We start from the raw sequence: 17,522 nt of genomic DNA on the forward strand, positions 1-17,522 counted from the left end.
CTATCACTTCTATAAACTCTTTCCCATTTTCTCTTCCTCACAGGAAGTGCCCCAGGACCACTTGTCCTTCCAGATCACATTCCCTGTGTAAGGCCTGCTCATGACGTCACTGCTCACGAATGGCAACTCTTAAACCTTCACCTCCACTCTGACCTCCTACTGTAGCTCTCATCAGGCCTTCCGGGTTGGCTTCCCCCAGAGAAAGCAACAATGTTTTTCAGAAGCCCACGCTGAACTTGACTCCTGCTTCCCAAGCCTCCTCCCTTCCTTTATGTAAGCAGCTCAGGAAAGCACCACCCAGTCAAACAACCCGGAAATCCAAGTCGGTTATTTTGAAGAGGGCCTGGATGAGGAATGGGAAGTAGGGAGAGACGCAAATGGCAGTGGTGGGTGGGCAAGATGCGCTCTGTTTGGAGGCGCTTGTCTTTTAAAGGAAGGGCCATAGAGGAAGCCAAGGCTCTCCAGCAGACAACAGTCAATCCCCAGAGGCAGCTCTGACCTGTGACCTGCCATCAGTGCAAGAGGGAATCTAGCTAGGACTCAATAACCAGCATTACTGGGTGAGATGTCGTGATTGTTAGATGTTGGTTAGCAATGCAAATATTGTAAAAGTGCTCACGGTCAGGTCCCCTGCTGGGCCACACCTCGCTGCCAACCTTCAGTCAAGCGTGATGCTCTCAGCTCCTAGGGACTGCTTCTGGGCTGAGTTCAGCCTCTGTCCCCAACCTGAGCTCACTCCAATTCCAGATACCCAAGCCTGCTGCTGCTTAAGCTCCTCCTGCCCCAGCAGAGAGAGCCGCATCCTCTCACCATCCCAGAGCAGAAAGTATCCTGTCCCCTCAACATCTTACACCCTACAAGTCCAGCACAGGAGATCTAGGTTTGCAATGTGTAATCAACACTTTCTGAAATTCAGATTAAAAACTTCATATGCCAAGGCTCTTTTTCTCATGTCAACTTTGACACTTCCAGTTTAGTGGAGCGAAGCCACCAGCACCACAGTCAAGGTCTTGGCTAGGGTTTTCCCCTGCCTTAGGTGAGAAAGCAGGTCTTTGAGGTGAAGAAACTTACCAGGAAGTGACCCGGTTAGCCAGCACTGCTAGTTTCTTCGGCCCAAATTACTCAGCTTCATTTCCTCTGACTTCACATGCAAAGTCTTACATCCTCTCTGTCATTTTCTCTAAGTGTAATTTCTATTCCTGGTCTCCACTTTCCTTCCACAAGAGACTTATAATGGAGGTTTACACCAATTAAGATCCTGAAGACTGTGAGAAGTCTAGTCACATTCACTGAAGTTTCTATGGTAGAAGTACTTGTGTTCTTGCTGCCTCCTAGTGTGTTCTTGCTCCCTTCTTCACTGAGACTTACAGCATGACCAGTGTTTTCAAGCCTCAGGGCAGGCATTGCAGGCCACATAAGAACTTTTGAGTGCGTAAGAAAGTTGACACTTCTCAAATTGTCACCTAGCCAGGTTGTGATAGTTGCAAAAGAACCTGCCACCTGCAATTTCTTTTTGGAGAGGGTTGTGTCTAGAGATGTCCTGCTCTAGAGCTTTCTGTGGGCACAACAGAGGCAAGGGCTGGTGGTGATCTCCATGCTGTGCTCTGTGAAGGGGAAGAGGTTACGACCGGGTATGGTGGTGCACGCCTTTAATCCTAACACTCAGGAGGCAGAGGCAGGAGGATCTCTGAGTTTGAGGCCAGCCTGGTCTACAAAGTGGGCACAGGACAGTCAGGGCTACACAGAGAAACCCTGTCTCAAACACAAAAACAAAACCAACCAAGGTGAAGGGGATGGTGTTTGACTCTTCCAGTTAAATATGAATACTATGGACGATGCCTGCAAAACAAACATAAAATAATTCAAGCTGGTAGAGAAAAAAAGGCGAAGGAGGGTCTGGAACCCTAGGACAGGCGCTAAATTGATCCAGCTTAGGGTTTGTTTTCTAAATCCCTTGGTGTCCAGAAAAGAGGGCGGGGCTTAAAGCATTTAAAGAAACAATGCTGGTCATGTGAAAATGTTCTGAATTTGTCAAGAGAAGCTGGATAAGCACTGAATAAAATAAACCAAAAGACTCCACACCAAGACACATGGTGAAACTTCTGAAAATGAGACACAGAAAACCAGCTTGAGAGGGAAACAGCATTACCTGTGAGAATAGGAGAGGTTAAATTGAAGTGGGCATCATTGGACACTATCACGGCCAGAAGAGGTAACATAACCTTTTAAAAATACTCAGGGGGAGGGGAAGAACTGCTATCCCACAGATCCTATCTGCAAGGAGGGTACCACTCAGGATGAAAGGGGTCCCTGACGTCCTCCACTGTGTGAGAAGAAAACAACCCAACAGAACTTCTGCAGCTCACGGATCCTTTGCTGTTGATTCCCTGCACCAAAAACAAACAGATAAATAAAATTAAAATCAATAAATCCAAATGCAACTACATTACAAGAAACTCAGTTCAAATATAATGATAGTACATGTAGAAAAACCCCAGGTAAAGCCAACAAGCTAACAAGTAAGCTGACAAGACCCAAGGCCTCCTGCATTGTATCTGATAAGTAGGTTAAGCAAGGTTACCGATTACAGGCTCAGGAAACAAAAATCAATTTTATGAGCATAGACTAGAAATTAACCTAAGCCCACTGAAAGAAACAGCACATGATATTTATAATTACTTAAATAAAAGTATAAATCTAAAATATTTATGTAAGACTTGTGTGCTGTTAAAACTACAGCCCCATGTTGAAAGAACTAGATAGACATACCATTTTCATAGTTTGTAAAACTTAACTTTGAAAATATCAATTCTAGGCAAATTGATATCCATGTTTAATGTATTTCCTGTCAAAATCTCAGCAAGAGTTTTTAATGGGTATAGGCAACACTGATCAAAAAGTTATATCAATAGGTAAAGGAACTAGAATAGCTGAACCTACCTTGTGAAATAAAACTGTAAAGAATATCAGTGTATAGAATTTATAGGCTTATAGATAATTCCAACAATCTGGGACCATGGTATTGCCAGAGGATCAGACACAAACCGATGAGATAGAGTGGAGAGCCAGAAACAGACTCACACAGAAAGATCAACAGGATTTTGAGAAAAATGGAAGCAATTCATGGGAAGAAAAAACTGTTTCCCAGCTAAAGGAACACAAGCAACTAATATATGTGGGGACCCCCCCCAAAAGAACTCTGAAGTAAATCTCACACCGTAATCAAAATTAAATGCAAATGAGTTAAACATAAAATATAAAACAATACAACTTCAGCTGTCAACACAAGAGGATACTCTCAAATGCAGAACTAAGCAAGCACTTCTCGAACTTTACACCAAATAATGGTCCACTAGAGAAAACACTAAACATTTGCTTGTGACCCAGATGAAAGCTTTTGCTTTGCAAATGACCCTCTGAAGAGGCTGAAGGCACAGACTAGAAACCACGAGAAAATTTACCAATCACATGTCAGACCCAAGACAAGTATCTGTAATACAGCCAGAACTCTTGGAACTCAACTGTTTAAGAACACACACTAAGAAAATGGCCAACAGGCACAATGAGGCGTTTCACTAGTGTGCAGAGAAGACAGACACATGGAAAGGCATTTAACAACATAAGCTACCGGGTAACGCGGATAAATCCACAAGACCCACAATAGAAGGGCTAAAAATAAAAATCGGGGAGGGGAGGGTGGAGAGATGGCTCAGAAGTTAGGAGTGCTGAACACTCTTGGAGAAGACCCCGGTTTGGTTCCTCTGCCACACGGCAGCTCACAGTCATCCAAATGTAACCACAGTTGCAGGAGATCTAATGCCCCTCTCTGACCTACCCGGGTTCAAGTGGTGCATACATGTGGTACACATTCCATACGTCCAGGCACACATACATATACGTACAATAAAAAATATTTTAAGCATTATTTTTATGGCAATAACAGTGACAATGTAAACAGATACAGCTGCTTTGGAAAACATTTGACAGCTGTTTGGAAAACTAAGCAAGCGCTTTCCTTTTCCTTGTTTATTTGGGACAAGGTCAGGCTCTGCAAACAAGGCTGATCTTGAACCGAAGGTAATCCTGTTTTAATAGTCCTGCCCGCTGGATTCGCTGTGCCTTGCCAGCGTTCATCGTGGCTTTATTCAGAACTAGCTGCTAACTGGAAACCGTGCACATGAATCGTCCTTCACCAGTGAACTGTGGGGCATCTAAGCTTGGAGCCTGGGTAGTCCAGACTGTGCTCAATGAAAAAGGTACTAAAGGTTACAAACATATCTATCTCATGATTCCATTTACAAAATAGCCTGAGCTGAGAAAACTTTAGAAATAAACAAAGCCAAGACTGCCAGAGGCTGGAGGGAAAGAGGGAAAGAAAGGGAAGGAGATGTGCTTCTGAAGAGAGCTATGAGAGTTCTCAGTGGATGGAAATACCCTTTGTTATGCTGGGCACGGTGGTACAGATCTTTGATCCCAGCACTTGGGAGGCAGAGGCAGGGGAATATCTATGAGTTCCAAGGCCATCCAGGGCAACAGAGTGGGACCCTGTCTCAAAAAAAAATAAATAAAATAAAAAGTAAATTCAATATAATTATGATATTGCTCTGTAGTTTTGTAAGAAGAAGCTACCACGAGCGGCAACTAGCTCAGTTTCTCCCTTCATCTCCTGGGGTCCACTGCAATGGGTAAGGAAATCTCCATTTTGTGCTCGGCACCCACTTTAAATTCCTAAAAGATAAGCTTCAGCAACGCTGCCTCCTTTGTCCCCTCCTCAAAACTGTAAAACCGCTATGAGATAACTCACTGCTCGCTCTGGCTTCTGTAAACCCATTTATTGCTGTGTACCAGGGAGTGGGACAGCTCCTTTATGGCTGCACACAGAGGGGTACAGGCAGATCCTCACAGCAGAGAGGAGTAAAAGCAGTTTCTCGCTCAGCTACACGGTGCACACAAATGCAATATCTATCGTGCCCACCTTCACAAGCCCTTCCTCTAGCCGCTCCTGTGTGGCATTTGGTTTTTAGGCTGTCGACCTGCTAGCAGTAACTAATAAATTCATTTAATTCTAATTTGGTTCAAATCTTAGTCTTTCCCCAGTGGATTCGAACTATTGCTCAGGATGGCATGGGTCTCATGGCCTTTAGGGATGGCTTATCTCATTCTCAGAACAGCCAGGCTGCAGGAGCATTACAGCGCACCCGGCTCTAATCTCTTAACTCTCTCTGATCAAGAGGGAGCAGCTCTAGATTCAGGAGAGACTCCGTTGACAGCTCTAGGGACCTTTCTTCTCAAAACTTTCAAGGCATTGAAAGTCACAAAACACCAGTGCTAGGAACATTCAAAACAGTGGCTTCAGGACCAGCCACCCTCGCTTTCAGTAAACCAGAGCTAAAGTGAGTAGTAATGACACACTGTTAAGGCCTAGCCCAGCTTTGAGACCAGGCTCCCAGTCCTTCCCCTGAGCTTGCTGTCCCTAATCCCGGCCTGTCAGAAAATACAAAAACAACTCCAAGAAGTCATTTAGTCACTCCTTCTGTGTCCAAGCCCTGGATAGCTTCCTAGAGCAAAGGGTGAGCTAGGTCCTTCAGCATGGCCTGCAAGCAGTCTGTCTCTCAGAGAGTCACCTTTCACTGTTCAAGATTGTTAGGTCGAAGCCTCACCTTAGGTGGACACCACCACTGTACCGCCCTGACGATGGTACTATTCAACATTGATAGTTTGCAAAGTGCTTGGCCCAAAAGAAAGCTCTGGAAAGCCTGTGAAGATGGGTGTGGGTCAGGGTCATCCTCCTGTTCCTCTGCAGCTGTCACTCACAGGTGACAGGCACAGGACACAGTGGACAGGCTGTAAATTTAGTGCTGCATTCCATACTCCACGGTCACATAGCCAGCTGTGCTGGTGGGACCTGGATCCTGAGGGGCCTAGAGGAAACGGTTTCATGCAGTGTGTGTGTGTGCGTGTGTGTGTGTGTGTGTGTGTGTGTGTGTGTGTGTGTGCTTGCAATGTGTATGCTTCCTTCTCAGGGTTCTAAGCACTTGTGTGTGAATGCCGTGTGTCTTTAGTTGTCTGGGTGTGTGTGGTGTGTTGTTTATCTCTGTTATGAACAAAAAAAAAAAAAGTTGGAAAAGGAGCTGGTTCTGCTGCTGTGGAGGAAAACTGAAAGGAAGCTGTGTCTGCAGAGATTAACTGGCTGATTAAAGTTTCAGTACTTTGGAGAGGTTGGAATGTTCCAGGTCCAGAGGCAAATTACTTTATCTTGGGCTAAGTTCTGGCCCTCGGGAACAGCCATTTCTTCCTTGCCCCTCTGTTGGAACCAACATCTTGTGGCAATAGATGAATGCCGTTTAGAATCTATTGATTTAACAATGCTACCAGATAGCATTTTGAACCTATAGGGACGCTTTCCCATTTCACCGTTACCTGCCTCTCTGGTGTACCCACCAACGTACTTTAAACTTGCCTTGATATATGGCTTTATCTGTTCTATATAACTATAAAAAACTTGCTGGAACTGCTTTCACATCGGAACATAGAATTGGGGGTAACTTAAATCTGTGGTCCCAGCTCATGGTCACTCAAAATGGCTCCAGGATAATCTTTTTCCCTTTAAGATGAGCGCTGTGGTTTCTGCGCTGACACTGTGTGTATGGTGTGTTGTTTTTATCTGTGCGCATGGTGTCTAGGGAGTGTGCATCCATGCTGTGTGTCTGTATTCATGTAGTAACTGTGACATTCACTTGTACCCGTGTGTAGCTTTGAATCTAAGGATGTGTCCTTGTGGGTGTGCCCACACCTGTGCTATCTGAATGTGGGTCTCGCACGTGTGCAGCTGTAAACATGTGCATGCAGTACTTGTGAACCTGTTTCTGCTCCGGGTACCTGTGTGGGGGTCAGTGCGCATGGGTTGGAAGAGTCCCCTAATTCGGTTCAGTGCCCCGTGAAGGTCCCCCACGCGGCCAGGAAAAGCGCGAGGCAGGTCGGCGGGCGGCGCCCCGCTCCTCCCCGGGGGCCGGGCACACGTGGGCCCCCGGCGCCGCCTCCCTGCGCGTCCCCACCCAGCGGGCCGCCCCCGCCGCCGCCGAGCGGCTGGGGATAAAGTGGCGGCGCAGACGCCGCGCCCTATCGCTGCGCAGCCGGCCGCGCGCAGTAGTCTGGCTCTAGCCCGCCGCAGACCCGGACCCGCGTGGTGCTCGGGGAACGTGACAGCGGCGCTCGTGGCCCGGGTAACTGCCTCCCGCCCCTGCCTCAGGATAGGAGCCGCCGCCAGGGGTCCCCTGCGCGCGTGTGCGTGCGCACGAGTGTGCGCGCGTGTCAGCGTGTGCGCGTGAACGCGCCCCTCGCGCCCTCGCACCAACCCCCAAACAGACTTGTGCCCGTCAACTGCATCTTCCCAGACCGGTGTGGGAACAACGGCCAGGTCCACGTCCTGTGTGGCGTGCTGATGACAGCCGCGAGGCTTCCTTCCCCAAGCGGTCGCGGGCGGGCAGGAGGCAAAGTTTGTCGGAGAATCGGGGTGACTTTGCTCGGGGACCCGCATCTGCGCGAATGCGCGGTGCCGCGGAGCGCGTCTCGCAGCAGCTCCGGGCTGGGGACCGGCTGTCCCTCGCTCCCGGAACCCCTTCAGGGGTGTGTTCTGGAAAAGTGGCGACATGAGCTAGAGCTGGAGCAGCAGGAGGGAGCAGCTCGCACCCCTGCAGCCCAGGCGGGGAGGGCGCGGACCCCGTGGTGCTGCCCTGCGGCCGCGATGAGGGAACAGCCCTCGTTTGCCTGGCGCTGATACTCGAGGCTGTGGCGGTAGTGGAATGCAAAAGCCAAGACTAATGGAAACAGGTTTGTCATGGCATCTTTGGCATTCAGAAGGGAAAAATCGCTCGGGGCGCGTCACCTACTTATTATGCCCCCAGAAACCCGCTCAGTGGAGATTTTAGGAGAGATGGGTCCTTGCAGCTGGGGCTTTGTACCCACGGAACTGACTGTAATTTCCGCTTGATTACAGCTAAAATAGTCTTTAAGATGAAGTTTCCTGAGATGATTTAAAATAAACACAGATGGGAGGGGGGCTATACTGAGGCACTTTAGAAATATAAAGTGAGCATTTTCTTAAGGACAACCAGGACTTTTCAGTCTTTGGAGGGGTTTGCAAGAAATGTATGTAATTTTAATATATTTGTTGGGTTTTTTTTTTTAACTGCTTAGAAAAGAAGCCACAGTCCTGACTCTTAAAAAGGCTTTCTTTCCTCCCGTATGGACATAAGTGTATTTCTGACTTTAGAATATGTCCACCTTTCTTCCAAGGGCCTAAAGACCCCCGCAGGATGCCTGAGGCAAGTTCACCCAGGCGAACTCCGCAGGATGTTCCCTACCAGGACCTGCCTCACCTGGTCAATGCAGACGGACAGTACCTCTTTTGTAGGTACTGGAAGCCCAGTGGCACACCCAAGTAAGTCCTCCTTCACGGCACCTGCTCCTCCTCCTTGGTCATCATGGGGTCCACCCTTTCTGTGACCATTGACACCCCGGCACAGTGGTGTTAGCAGAGTTGAGAGCTGTACTTCATGGTTTTCTTAAAAATGAGGGTTCAAGAGTTCTCTTTTCACTACAACTAGGATAGGAGTCCACTGTCTGGCAGTTTTCAGAGATTCATATGACTTTTTTTTTTTTTTTTTTTTTTTTTTTTTTTTTTTTTTTTGGTACCAGAATTGATTTCCTGTTGCAAGCATTCATTTAAAAGCAAACCCAACAATTACCAAAAAATCCAGTGAATGCATAAGAAAACTAAAATTATATGTGCCTGTATCTGTCTTTTAACCTTTGCTGTCTGCTCCCCGCTTAGTTCTGAGCATCAGAGATGACGCCCAGCTAGTTGGGAGGAGAGGGGTCTGGGGTTTCCTTCTGGTTTCTCTCCAGCTCAGTCACTTTCCTATCCAGGATCTGCCCTGCTGTTGGAAACAGACTGGGGCTGTGCACAGCCACCCAGCTGCTCCCCCACCACCCTGTTCCTCTTGGGTGAAGCAGGAAAAGCCCTGCTTGTCTGTGTTAATCAGGGAGGAGAGTATCTGTAGCAACCTGGTGACTTGTCACTGTTTCATGTTCCTTGTTTCAGGGAAAGCTTACCTGTTCCATGGGCCTCTTGTCTCCCAAGGGGTCCTGGTGGGTATGTACTGTGCTCTCATTGTGGCTCTGGGGTCACCCAGTTAAGTAGCTATCTCAACAAGGTGCATGCCATCCAGGTGGATTCCTATTAACAATGCCGAGGGAATGACTTTAATACCGTGGCTTCTGTGCAGCTACGCCGAGTTGTGTGTTTTCAAAGTGGGCACTGGTGCATAGGCTGGTTGGTAAGTGTGCCTGCCAGTTCTTAGAGGAGAGTGTGCTGGGGTGTGCAAGTGTGCAAGTGTGCAGGTGTGTGGTGTGTAGTGTGTGGAGCATTGCTGTCCTCGTTAATCATTAATTCTCACTGAGTTAACCAATACTAGCCCTGAGCGTTCTTCATACTTTCTAACAAGTTCTTGTACAGTGAGCGGTTTAGTCACTCCAGGAGGGGGAATAGGGACTGAAAATCCACTGTTCATGTCCAGCCTCAGCCTTTGCAGGCTTTGTTGGTGGAGTAGTGACAGTGCCCCAGTTCACAGTAAAACACAGAGGGCCTGCAGTCTTCAGTGGGGGAAGGGAGGTGGTGGACTGGGCCAGGAATGGCCAAGTTGGCTGCCCTTGCCTTGGCTGTGGGTGGTTTTCACAATCTTCCCCCACTGAAGTTGCGATGCAGGCGGCTCTCAGCTCACTTGCTTTTGCTCTAGTTAGAGACAGCAAGCCAACTTCTTGGCTTCAGCTGAGCTGGCTCTTGGATGTCAGCATCTGCCTTGTGATGGGATGCAATGGGTGTAGGAGCAGGGCTGGACAGTGACTGCTACTGGGACCAAGGATTTGGGGTGGGGGTGGGGGGAGTGCATTCAGAAAAAAAAAATGCCAAGTTAAAACAAAATATATAGGTTAAGGGCAGGAGGCATGAAGTGGAGAAATGAGCAGAACCACCAGCATTTGTGGCTTGGCCACTTCCCATACTGTGTGTTATAAGAGAGGACAGATAGGTCCGGGGTCCTGCCATAGTTTCACAAATAACTCAGGTAGCTGTCTCTGGAGCTTTCTGTCCACCTGGCCTGCTATAACCACCTGGAGCGAATTCAGTTGGTAAACTCTCTTTGGAGTGAGGGACTGCCTGTCTCTGATAGTGCCAGTTTTGGAAAACATTTTACAACCAGCTCTGACCAGCTAGGACAATATTGTCCTGGAATGCTCTTTGAGAGAGAGAGAGAGACAGAGAGAGAGAGAGAGAGAGAGAGAGAGAGAGAGAGAGAGAGAGAGAGAGAGATAGATATCTTTGTAGTTGATAGACATTGGAGAAGTTATAATGGTCCATACCACTCAGAATGGTGGGAAGACAGTAGGGTTTAGGGCAGAAGACTGTGCCAGCTAATAGCCAGGCATCTCCAGATCTTAATTACAGGAGCAGCTGCTTGGCAAACGTCTGTCTTTCATGGTCCAAGTGATCCCAAAATGCCATGGCCCACATAGTACCACCTGCTTGCTGTGAGGAAGAGAGAGCACCTCAGATCATGTTGGGCCAACCCAACCCTACCCCAAGGCTTTTCCATTTCCTCGTTGCAATCTGGGCCGCCCCTTGCATAACATGCCTCCTCCCAGTAAGGGGGAAAGAGGGGAAGGAAGAAAAGAAAAGCAAAAAGAACAGGGAGGCTGGATCCCCAAGCCTGTCCCACTAGCCATGGGGATAGCCTGTGCACGTGTTTCTTTGCTACTTTGAGCCTCAGGCACCTGCCCCTGGAGTCTGCCGGCCTATCTTCCACAGGGCCCATGTCTGCCCTTGTGACTTGGCATGTGTTAGCTTGCTTTTCTAGTCTGCTTGTTGCCCTCCTGTCCCCTGGGCCCTCCCAGAGCACCTGCTGGGACATTCTGCCTGAGAGGCCTCACTGTCTGGAAGGCTGGATCTGCAGGTGCCCAGGCAACAAAGTTACTGGTGTCTGCTGGCCACAAGCTGGCAAACTGGCCCAACCTGCTTCTGGACTCTAGTTAAAATTTCTTGTGGACGCTGAGGAAGGAGAGTTGTTCTTGGGATAGTTGTTACAGTAAAACCGATTGTATCTTTGTAAATGGTAAATGCTCCAAGCCCTGAGGAAGAGGAGAGCATTCTTGGGATAGTTGTTAAGGTGTGAACATGCAAGCATGCTTTTTTAATATGGCTGTCTGGAATCTTGGGTTCAATGAATCATTACTCCCTTTGGCCACATCAAGGCAGGTCTTTACTCATATTTACAGTCATGAAAATGTTGTGCTATACCCTGTGGATCTCACCTTTGTGAAGGACCAATTAAGGTTCAGAGACTGGACTAGACCCTGTCTGTTTGTGATCTCTTTAATATCTGCACCAATCCAGAGGGAAATGATGTGGTTGCTTCTATGGCGGCTTTGCCAGAGATGCAAGGTTATACAGGTTCTAGCAGGCTGGGGAGACAACTCAGTAAAGGGTTTGCTGTGCAAGTGTGGGTGAGGATCCGGGTTCGATTCCCAGAACCTATGTAAAAAACTTGGAGCAGTGTAGTGGCCGTGCACTTGTATCTCTAGTGTGGGGGAGACAGAGACAGGCAAAAGTCAGCCTGGCCCTGTTCACACTGAGCTACTAAGGCTGACCTCTGTCCTCTACACATTTGTTCACGTGTGCATATACACCTACATTCACACACACCCCCACACAGACAGCGTGTTGTGAATGTCCCTGCCGGGTTGTCCCAGGCTTCTTCAAAGCCTGTGTTAGTTACTCTTGGGGACATACCACCAATCATTGTTGCAGGATATTTGAACACACTTTGAAACTTGAGATTGTGTTATTCTCTATCAAAACAAAACAAAACAACCTGTTTCTAGTTGTGGTGTGACTCAGCCATTAGCACACACCTTTAATCCCTCTGGCTGGAATATAGACACACCCTTAGCACACACACCTTTAATCCCAAACAATGAAGGTAAAGTTGATCTGTAGAAGGAAGCAGCCATGTTTGAAAGTGATGTCTAATTGAGTGCCAGACAACGTGATTAATCAGAGAAAGATTTGACGGACTAGGATATGCCCAACTCTCAGGAGAAGAGAGAGGAAAGGGAAGCTACTTGAGGGGCAATGCAGAGAGAAGGAGGCAGTTTTCCTGAGGCAGTTGTATATAAACAATTACAGAAAAAGAACAAGCTAGACACAGGCGAAGACAGAGTGAGCCAGAGAATGAGAAGGAGCCCGAAGATTAGAACAGATTGCCAAAGTTAGTATGAGGCCAGGCAGAGCAGTTTAGGAGAAACTGACAGAAGCCAGATCGAATCAGTCAGCTTGGAGAGGAGCTTATTCTGCAGCAAGTCTCCGAGGCTGAAAACATTCTAGGCCTACATTGGATTGTATGGTAGCTAGAAGCTTCCAGGACTAAACCTAGGTTAAGCAGACAGAGTCAGTAAGATGGCAATTACAGCAAGAAAATAAAAGTTATTACTCTTACAAATCGCAGCCAACTTTGTCCTTACATGTAGATTGCTGTCAATATGCAGGTGAGGACAGGTGTAATGTAAGACTAGAGTCTGTGATTGGACAATGAAAAAGGAAGGCGGAGCTGAGAGTTTCAGAGACAGAGGACAGGGGACAGAGAGGAAGAAAGACAGAGAGGATGGATGGGCATGTTCCGTTCGGAGGCAGGCGAACTGCAGGGAACAGAGAAGACCGAGGCTTGCAGCTCCCATTGGGGGAGGGGAAACCATGATACAGAACGTAGCTGGCAGTAGTGTGGATTGTTATTTAATATTACACACAACGGTTACAGGTAATGTTTTCTTAATTCTTAGATAGATTACTTCATAGGACAAAAAGAAAAGGAAAGGGAATCATTCACACATTAAAAGTAGCATATGGATTAAAGATATGCATCTGTTTTGGAGAAAGTGGGGAAATGCACCCGTACCACCTCAGGTGACAAGCTGCCTCGCTCAGACACCTGACGCTGGCAACTTCAACTCCTAGTTCTTTGGCAAGTTCCCTCTGATGGGCAGGGCCACAGACACTGGCCTTTGGATGGGGCCAAGAGGCCATATGTTCTCCTGCACTGGGCATCCACAGTTGCTCCTTGTCCTGGTGTCACCTTTTCATTCCTTTCACCCAGTGGCCCTCAGTCCTACAAAGTGCAACTTTGAATCAGGAGTGAGAGTCAGGAACCGTGAGCACGCTGGGTGGGAGTTCCACTGTCCCATGAACAATGCTCATTTGGTGATGGAGACGCCCCCTAAAGTGCTCACCCACTTCTTGTGACAAAGGCTGGAGTGTAATTACAGGATTACCCAGCGCCGCCCTGCCCTGCCGCCTCCAGACAGAAGTGCCTCTCTTCATCTGCCTGGAGGAGATGCTAAGTGGACAGGGCTGAGCCAGGCCCACCACGCTCTCTTCTCCAGCATGATGCTCTCCTCCTGTTGCATGCACTTGGTCTCGAGATTGTTCCTTCATGCTTTGTTCTCTGTGGCCACTGTGACCCCAGTGGAGGGAGCCTCCACATGTGTGACCACTCTAGCACCAGATGTCCCGAGGCGCACAAACCTGCAAGCTGGCTCGTGCCTAGTTTTGGGCCTTAGGTTTTGGCAGGTGCCTGAGCCTTTCCATTGCCATAGCCTTTGTAGATACCCACACCGCTGAGACTCCAGATCCCAAGCCCTGCAATGAATGGCTTTGCTAGGTAAGCCCTCCCTCTTCTCCGTCTCTAGCCCCTCACCGAGGCCTGGCGACACCTGCACCATCTTCAAGATTTTTTTCTGTGTTGACTTGGGTTGCAGGGTGGGGCTGTGAGAGGGGTGCATGGGCGATGGGCTGACAAGGGCGAAGTTTGCGAACCATGCTCACTGTTGGCTTTGTGGTAGGCTTGAGCCCAATCGATTGCAGTTCTTCTCCAGCTCCCCAGGGTGAGGCTATACTGAGGGACCTCTGTGCCTCCTTTCCCGGACCACCTCGGTCCTTCCTGTCTCTGGGAGTGATGCCAGTGCCAACCTGAAACACTTCCTCCCACCTATGCAAATCTATCTGGGGAAGAAGCCACTTGCTAGAAGCTAATTCAGACGCCGCAGTCCTTCTTTCTCCTGCCACCCCATAACACCCGCCTCACACTGGGTATGTGGCTATCACGGCTAAGGATCCCTCCCAGCCATCTGGAGCTTGATGCAGAGATGAAGAACTTGCACACCATCACGATGCCCACCCCTTCTGACTGGTAGACATTTTGTTCTCAGAGGTCAGCCTGGCTGCTGCTTCTCCCCAGGCAGGCTGTAAGCCCGGTCTTCGCCCCTTTCTTGCCTCCCAGTTTGCTCATCCTGTGCTCAGGGCATCTGCTTACAGATTATGTCTCCATCTCCCTGCATCCATTCCAAACTTATGCCACCAGGGGCTAGACGTCACAACTCCACCTTCTTTACTTAGCTGACACCTGCCAGGGTGCCTTCACATAGGCTCTTCTGCGAGACTTTCAGGTGACCTCCGGGAGGATCAGGAGGGCCAGGTTTCCATAGCTCAGCTCTGGCACATCAGCTGTATGGTGAGCACCAGCAAGTTAGGTTTTGCCAGCCTTCTCTGTTTTTCCTCTCTGCTTCCCAGGCTCCCACTTACAGGTCACTTAGCGTGGTCATTTCCACTCACCAGGCATAGAGAAGGTGGACAGAGGGAGGCCAAGGGCACTCTTCCAAATGAAGGGGAGGGTGTGTGTGTGTGTGTGTGTGTGTGTGTGTGTGTGTGTGGAGGGATCCTGTGATGCCATGGGTGACTTCCACCCCACAGCCTGATTAGTGCTGGATCTCAGCCCTTGCCCTTTCACCCAATGTTCTCAGGAGTGTCCGTCTTCCAGAAGGAAAGACAGGGCAGAGGCGCCAAACGGAAAGCCAGGCAGAGTTGGAGCCACAGATCTGTGTCTTCACTGCTGGCTGGCTGGAGACATTGGGAGTGACATGAGAGGAAAGGAAGGCCCATCCCGGAAGCAGTGGAGTCAAAGAAGACAGAGGCTGTCCCTGCCTGATGACCAAAGACATGGAGGGAGGGAGGGAAAGTAATCTATAGTCTCACTGCTTGACAGGAAGAGCCTGCACCACGGAGGGGCCCCGTGGCTACATGTCTCCTGGGCCAACTCAGTCCCTACTCAGGAAATGCTGGGCTGCTCTGAGCATAGAGGTCCCCAAGTAATTTGGGGACACTCTGGAGCTAATCTGGAATGAATCAGTAGGAGAAATGGAGAGTAGGCCCTCATAGCCCAGAGTGGCCAGTCAACCGCATGACACTTGCCAAGAAAGTGACCATGGTTCACACTATCTCCTCACCATGGGAGGGAAGACTTAGTGCCTTTGATTTAACACCTGTTGTTACCCACCCCACCCCCCAACCCCGAGAACTTTGGCCCTACTGTGCACAGTCCAGCAGCGCTGTTCTTTTTAATCCCTTACCTCCATTTAGAAGCACCTCCGTATTCTTCGCCTATTTTAAGAATTTCCACAAGTTCCTTTCCCTCGTCGGGAGCTGTTATTTTTCCTGCTGGTGCATTAGCACAGCAGACCGTCTTGCTTTTAAGTAGGGCATCCCTTCTGGGCTATTTTTTAAAAGACTGTTGGAATGGCAGAGATTTTTCTGATGGGAAGAGTGGAGGCTGCCGCTGTGCTGGGGTTGGTTTTTCCAACAGCTTCCTTAAGGGCTAAATTCCCCCAGTGGCTCTAAGAATGTTCTGCAGATACAAATCTGGCTTTGTTTGCTGATGGAGTCTGAGAGGGCAGATAGCAAAATGAGCCCCTTTGTGAATGGAAGCCTTGTCCACCACTGTCTGTCGGCACCTTTAGGTTCGGCTCCTAATCCCAGGGGCACTCTGTCCATGCCTGTGACCCAGGCTCTTGATGTCTTTGTGTGAAGAGGCAAAATGGTCTTTAGTGGTGCGAGTTTTCACAGCTGAGATTACAAGATGACCCTTGACCCACATTTTAGAGTCATCCAAGGTTCCTGTAGGGAGGAGGCTCCTTTCGCTTCTCAGAGCCCTGCCAGTGTGGGGGTTGGCCAGGAATACAAGGTGCTGGAGTGAAACCCTGCTCTGTGTGTCTGAGGGCTTCATACAAAGCCAGACGCCGCAGGCTCCAGGCTTTGATGCTGCCAGGCCTACCAACCCCTTGATGCTGCTGGCCACCTGGTTCTAGTCTCATTTATCAAGTCCTAGTGGGTGCAGTGAAGAGAGAGCACGCCTCACCTTCCCCGAGAGGTCCACACTAGAGTCTTTACAGTTATCCTTGACATTATCAGCATGGAGGAAGGAAAGAAGGGAAGGAGGAGACAGGGAAGGATGAAAGGAGAGAGGGAAGAAGTGCAGAAGGAAAAGGAAGGAAGGAGAGGGGGACCTAAAAGTTGGGAAAGCACAGATTTGAGCACTGAATGTCTTTATAATCACAGGCGTTCCTTAGCCGTGGGGACTTCCAGAAGACTTCTGGAGAGTTCAGGGTGGGCTGGTTAGCTGTCAACACACACTGGGGCATCAGGGAAGAGGGAGCCTCATTTGAGAAATACCTTCTTAGTACTGGCCTGTAAGCAAGTCTGTGGGAGCATCTTCTTGATTAACAATTGGTCCCAGCCCACCATGGTGCTGCTCCCTAGGCAGGTGGTCCTGGATGGTATAAGAAAGTAAACTGAGCAAGCCATAGTAAGCAGCTTTCCTCCGTGGCCTTTGCTTTCAGTTCCTGCCTCCAGGTTCCTGCCCTGGCTTCCCTCAGTGATGGAGTGTAACCTGAAGGTTGTGAGATAAGATAGACCCATCTTTGTCCCAGTAGCCTTTGGTCACGATGTATATCATAGCAGAGGAAAGTGAAGTCAGACATGGGGTTAGCGTTTGTGGAGGAAGGTGGAGGAAATGAGGAAAGTGTGTTGTTGGCCATCTGTAGCCTCTGGCTGAAGTTCCCTCCTCAAAGCAGGCCAGTTTCCCAGGCCGTTCACAGACCGCTGCCTGTGGACATTGTCCCCCATCATCCACCACTTCCCTCAGCCTCATGGCACTGGTTCCAGACCTAGAGACACCACAGTAATGACTATTCTCTCGTGAGTCTTTATAAGACTGTGTGTACCATCCTGGTTTTCTAGTCTAGGTGCTGAAGAACCCTGGTGCTTACTCCCCTCTGCTCAGTGCCTCCTCCCATACTCTTGGCTCCCTCTGCTTGCTTCTCGTGATGTCAGTCAATGATTTTATGGAGTAAGCTTCCTGGCTTCCACATGTGAGTGGGAGCACTCAGTACCTTGCTTTCTGTGCCTGGCTTAGCTCATCTAACACAGCGTCCCACAGTTCCATCCACATTGCCACAAATGATACCGTTTTATTCCTTTTCGTGGCTGAGTGATATTCACATGTTCTTTATCCATCTATGCTACTCAGTAAACAGGAGCTTGCTATGAGTCTCTCTTTGCCATACTGATTTCTCCTTTTTCA

At 48.9% G+C, this 17,522-nt stretch overlaps 1 protein-coding gene across 4 annotated transcripts in view; it reads left to right on the plus strand.

The window, feature by feature from the left end:
* The first annotated feature begins 7,061 nt into the window (after positions 1 to 7,061).
* Mgll (monoglyceride lipase) overlaps positions 7,062 to 17,522 on the plus strand; it is a 103,111-nt gene continuing 92,650 nt past the window's right edge. For 2 of the 4 annotated variants that reach the window (XM_034511467.2, XM_034511469.2), the window contains exons 1-2: positions 7,062 to 7,223; positions 8,296 to 8,440. In XM_034511467.2, coding sequence (XP_034367358.1) covers positions 8,316 to 8,440 — 125 coding nt within the window. In that variant the 5' untranslated portion in view covers positions 7,062 to 7,223; positions 8,296 to 8,315. Of the gene's footprint in view, positions 7,224 to 7,283; positions 7,831 to 8,295; positions 8,441 to 17,522 lie in introns of those variants that run through there. The other 2 variants (XM_034511468.2, XM_034511466.2) reach the window with 2 other exon arrangements.

This window comes from Arvicanthis niloticus, chromosome 9 (assembly GCF_011762505.2).
Source record: "Arvicanthis niloticus isolate mArvNil1 chromosome 9, mArvNil1.pat.X, whole genome shotgun sequence".
In the NCBI taxonomy this organism is placed as follows: Eukaryota; Metazoa; Chordata; class Mammalia; order Rodentia; family Muridae; genus Arvicanthis; species Arvicanthis niloticus.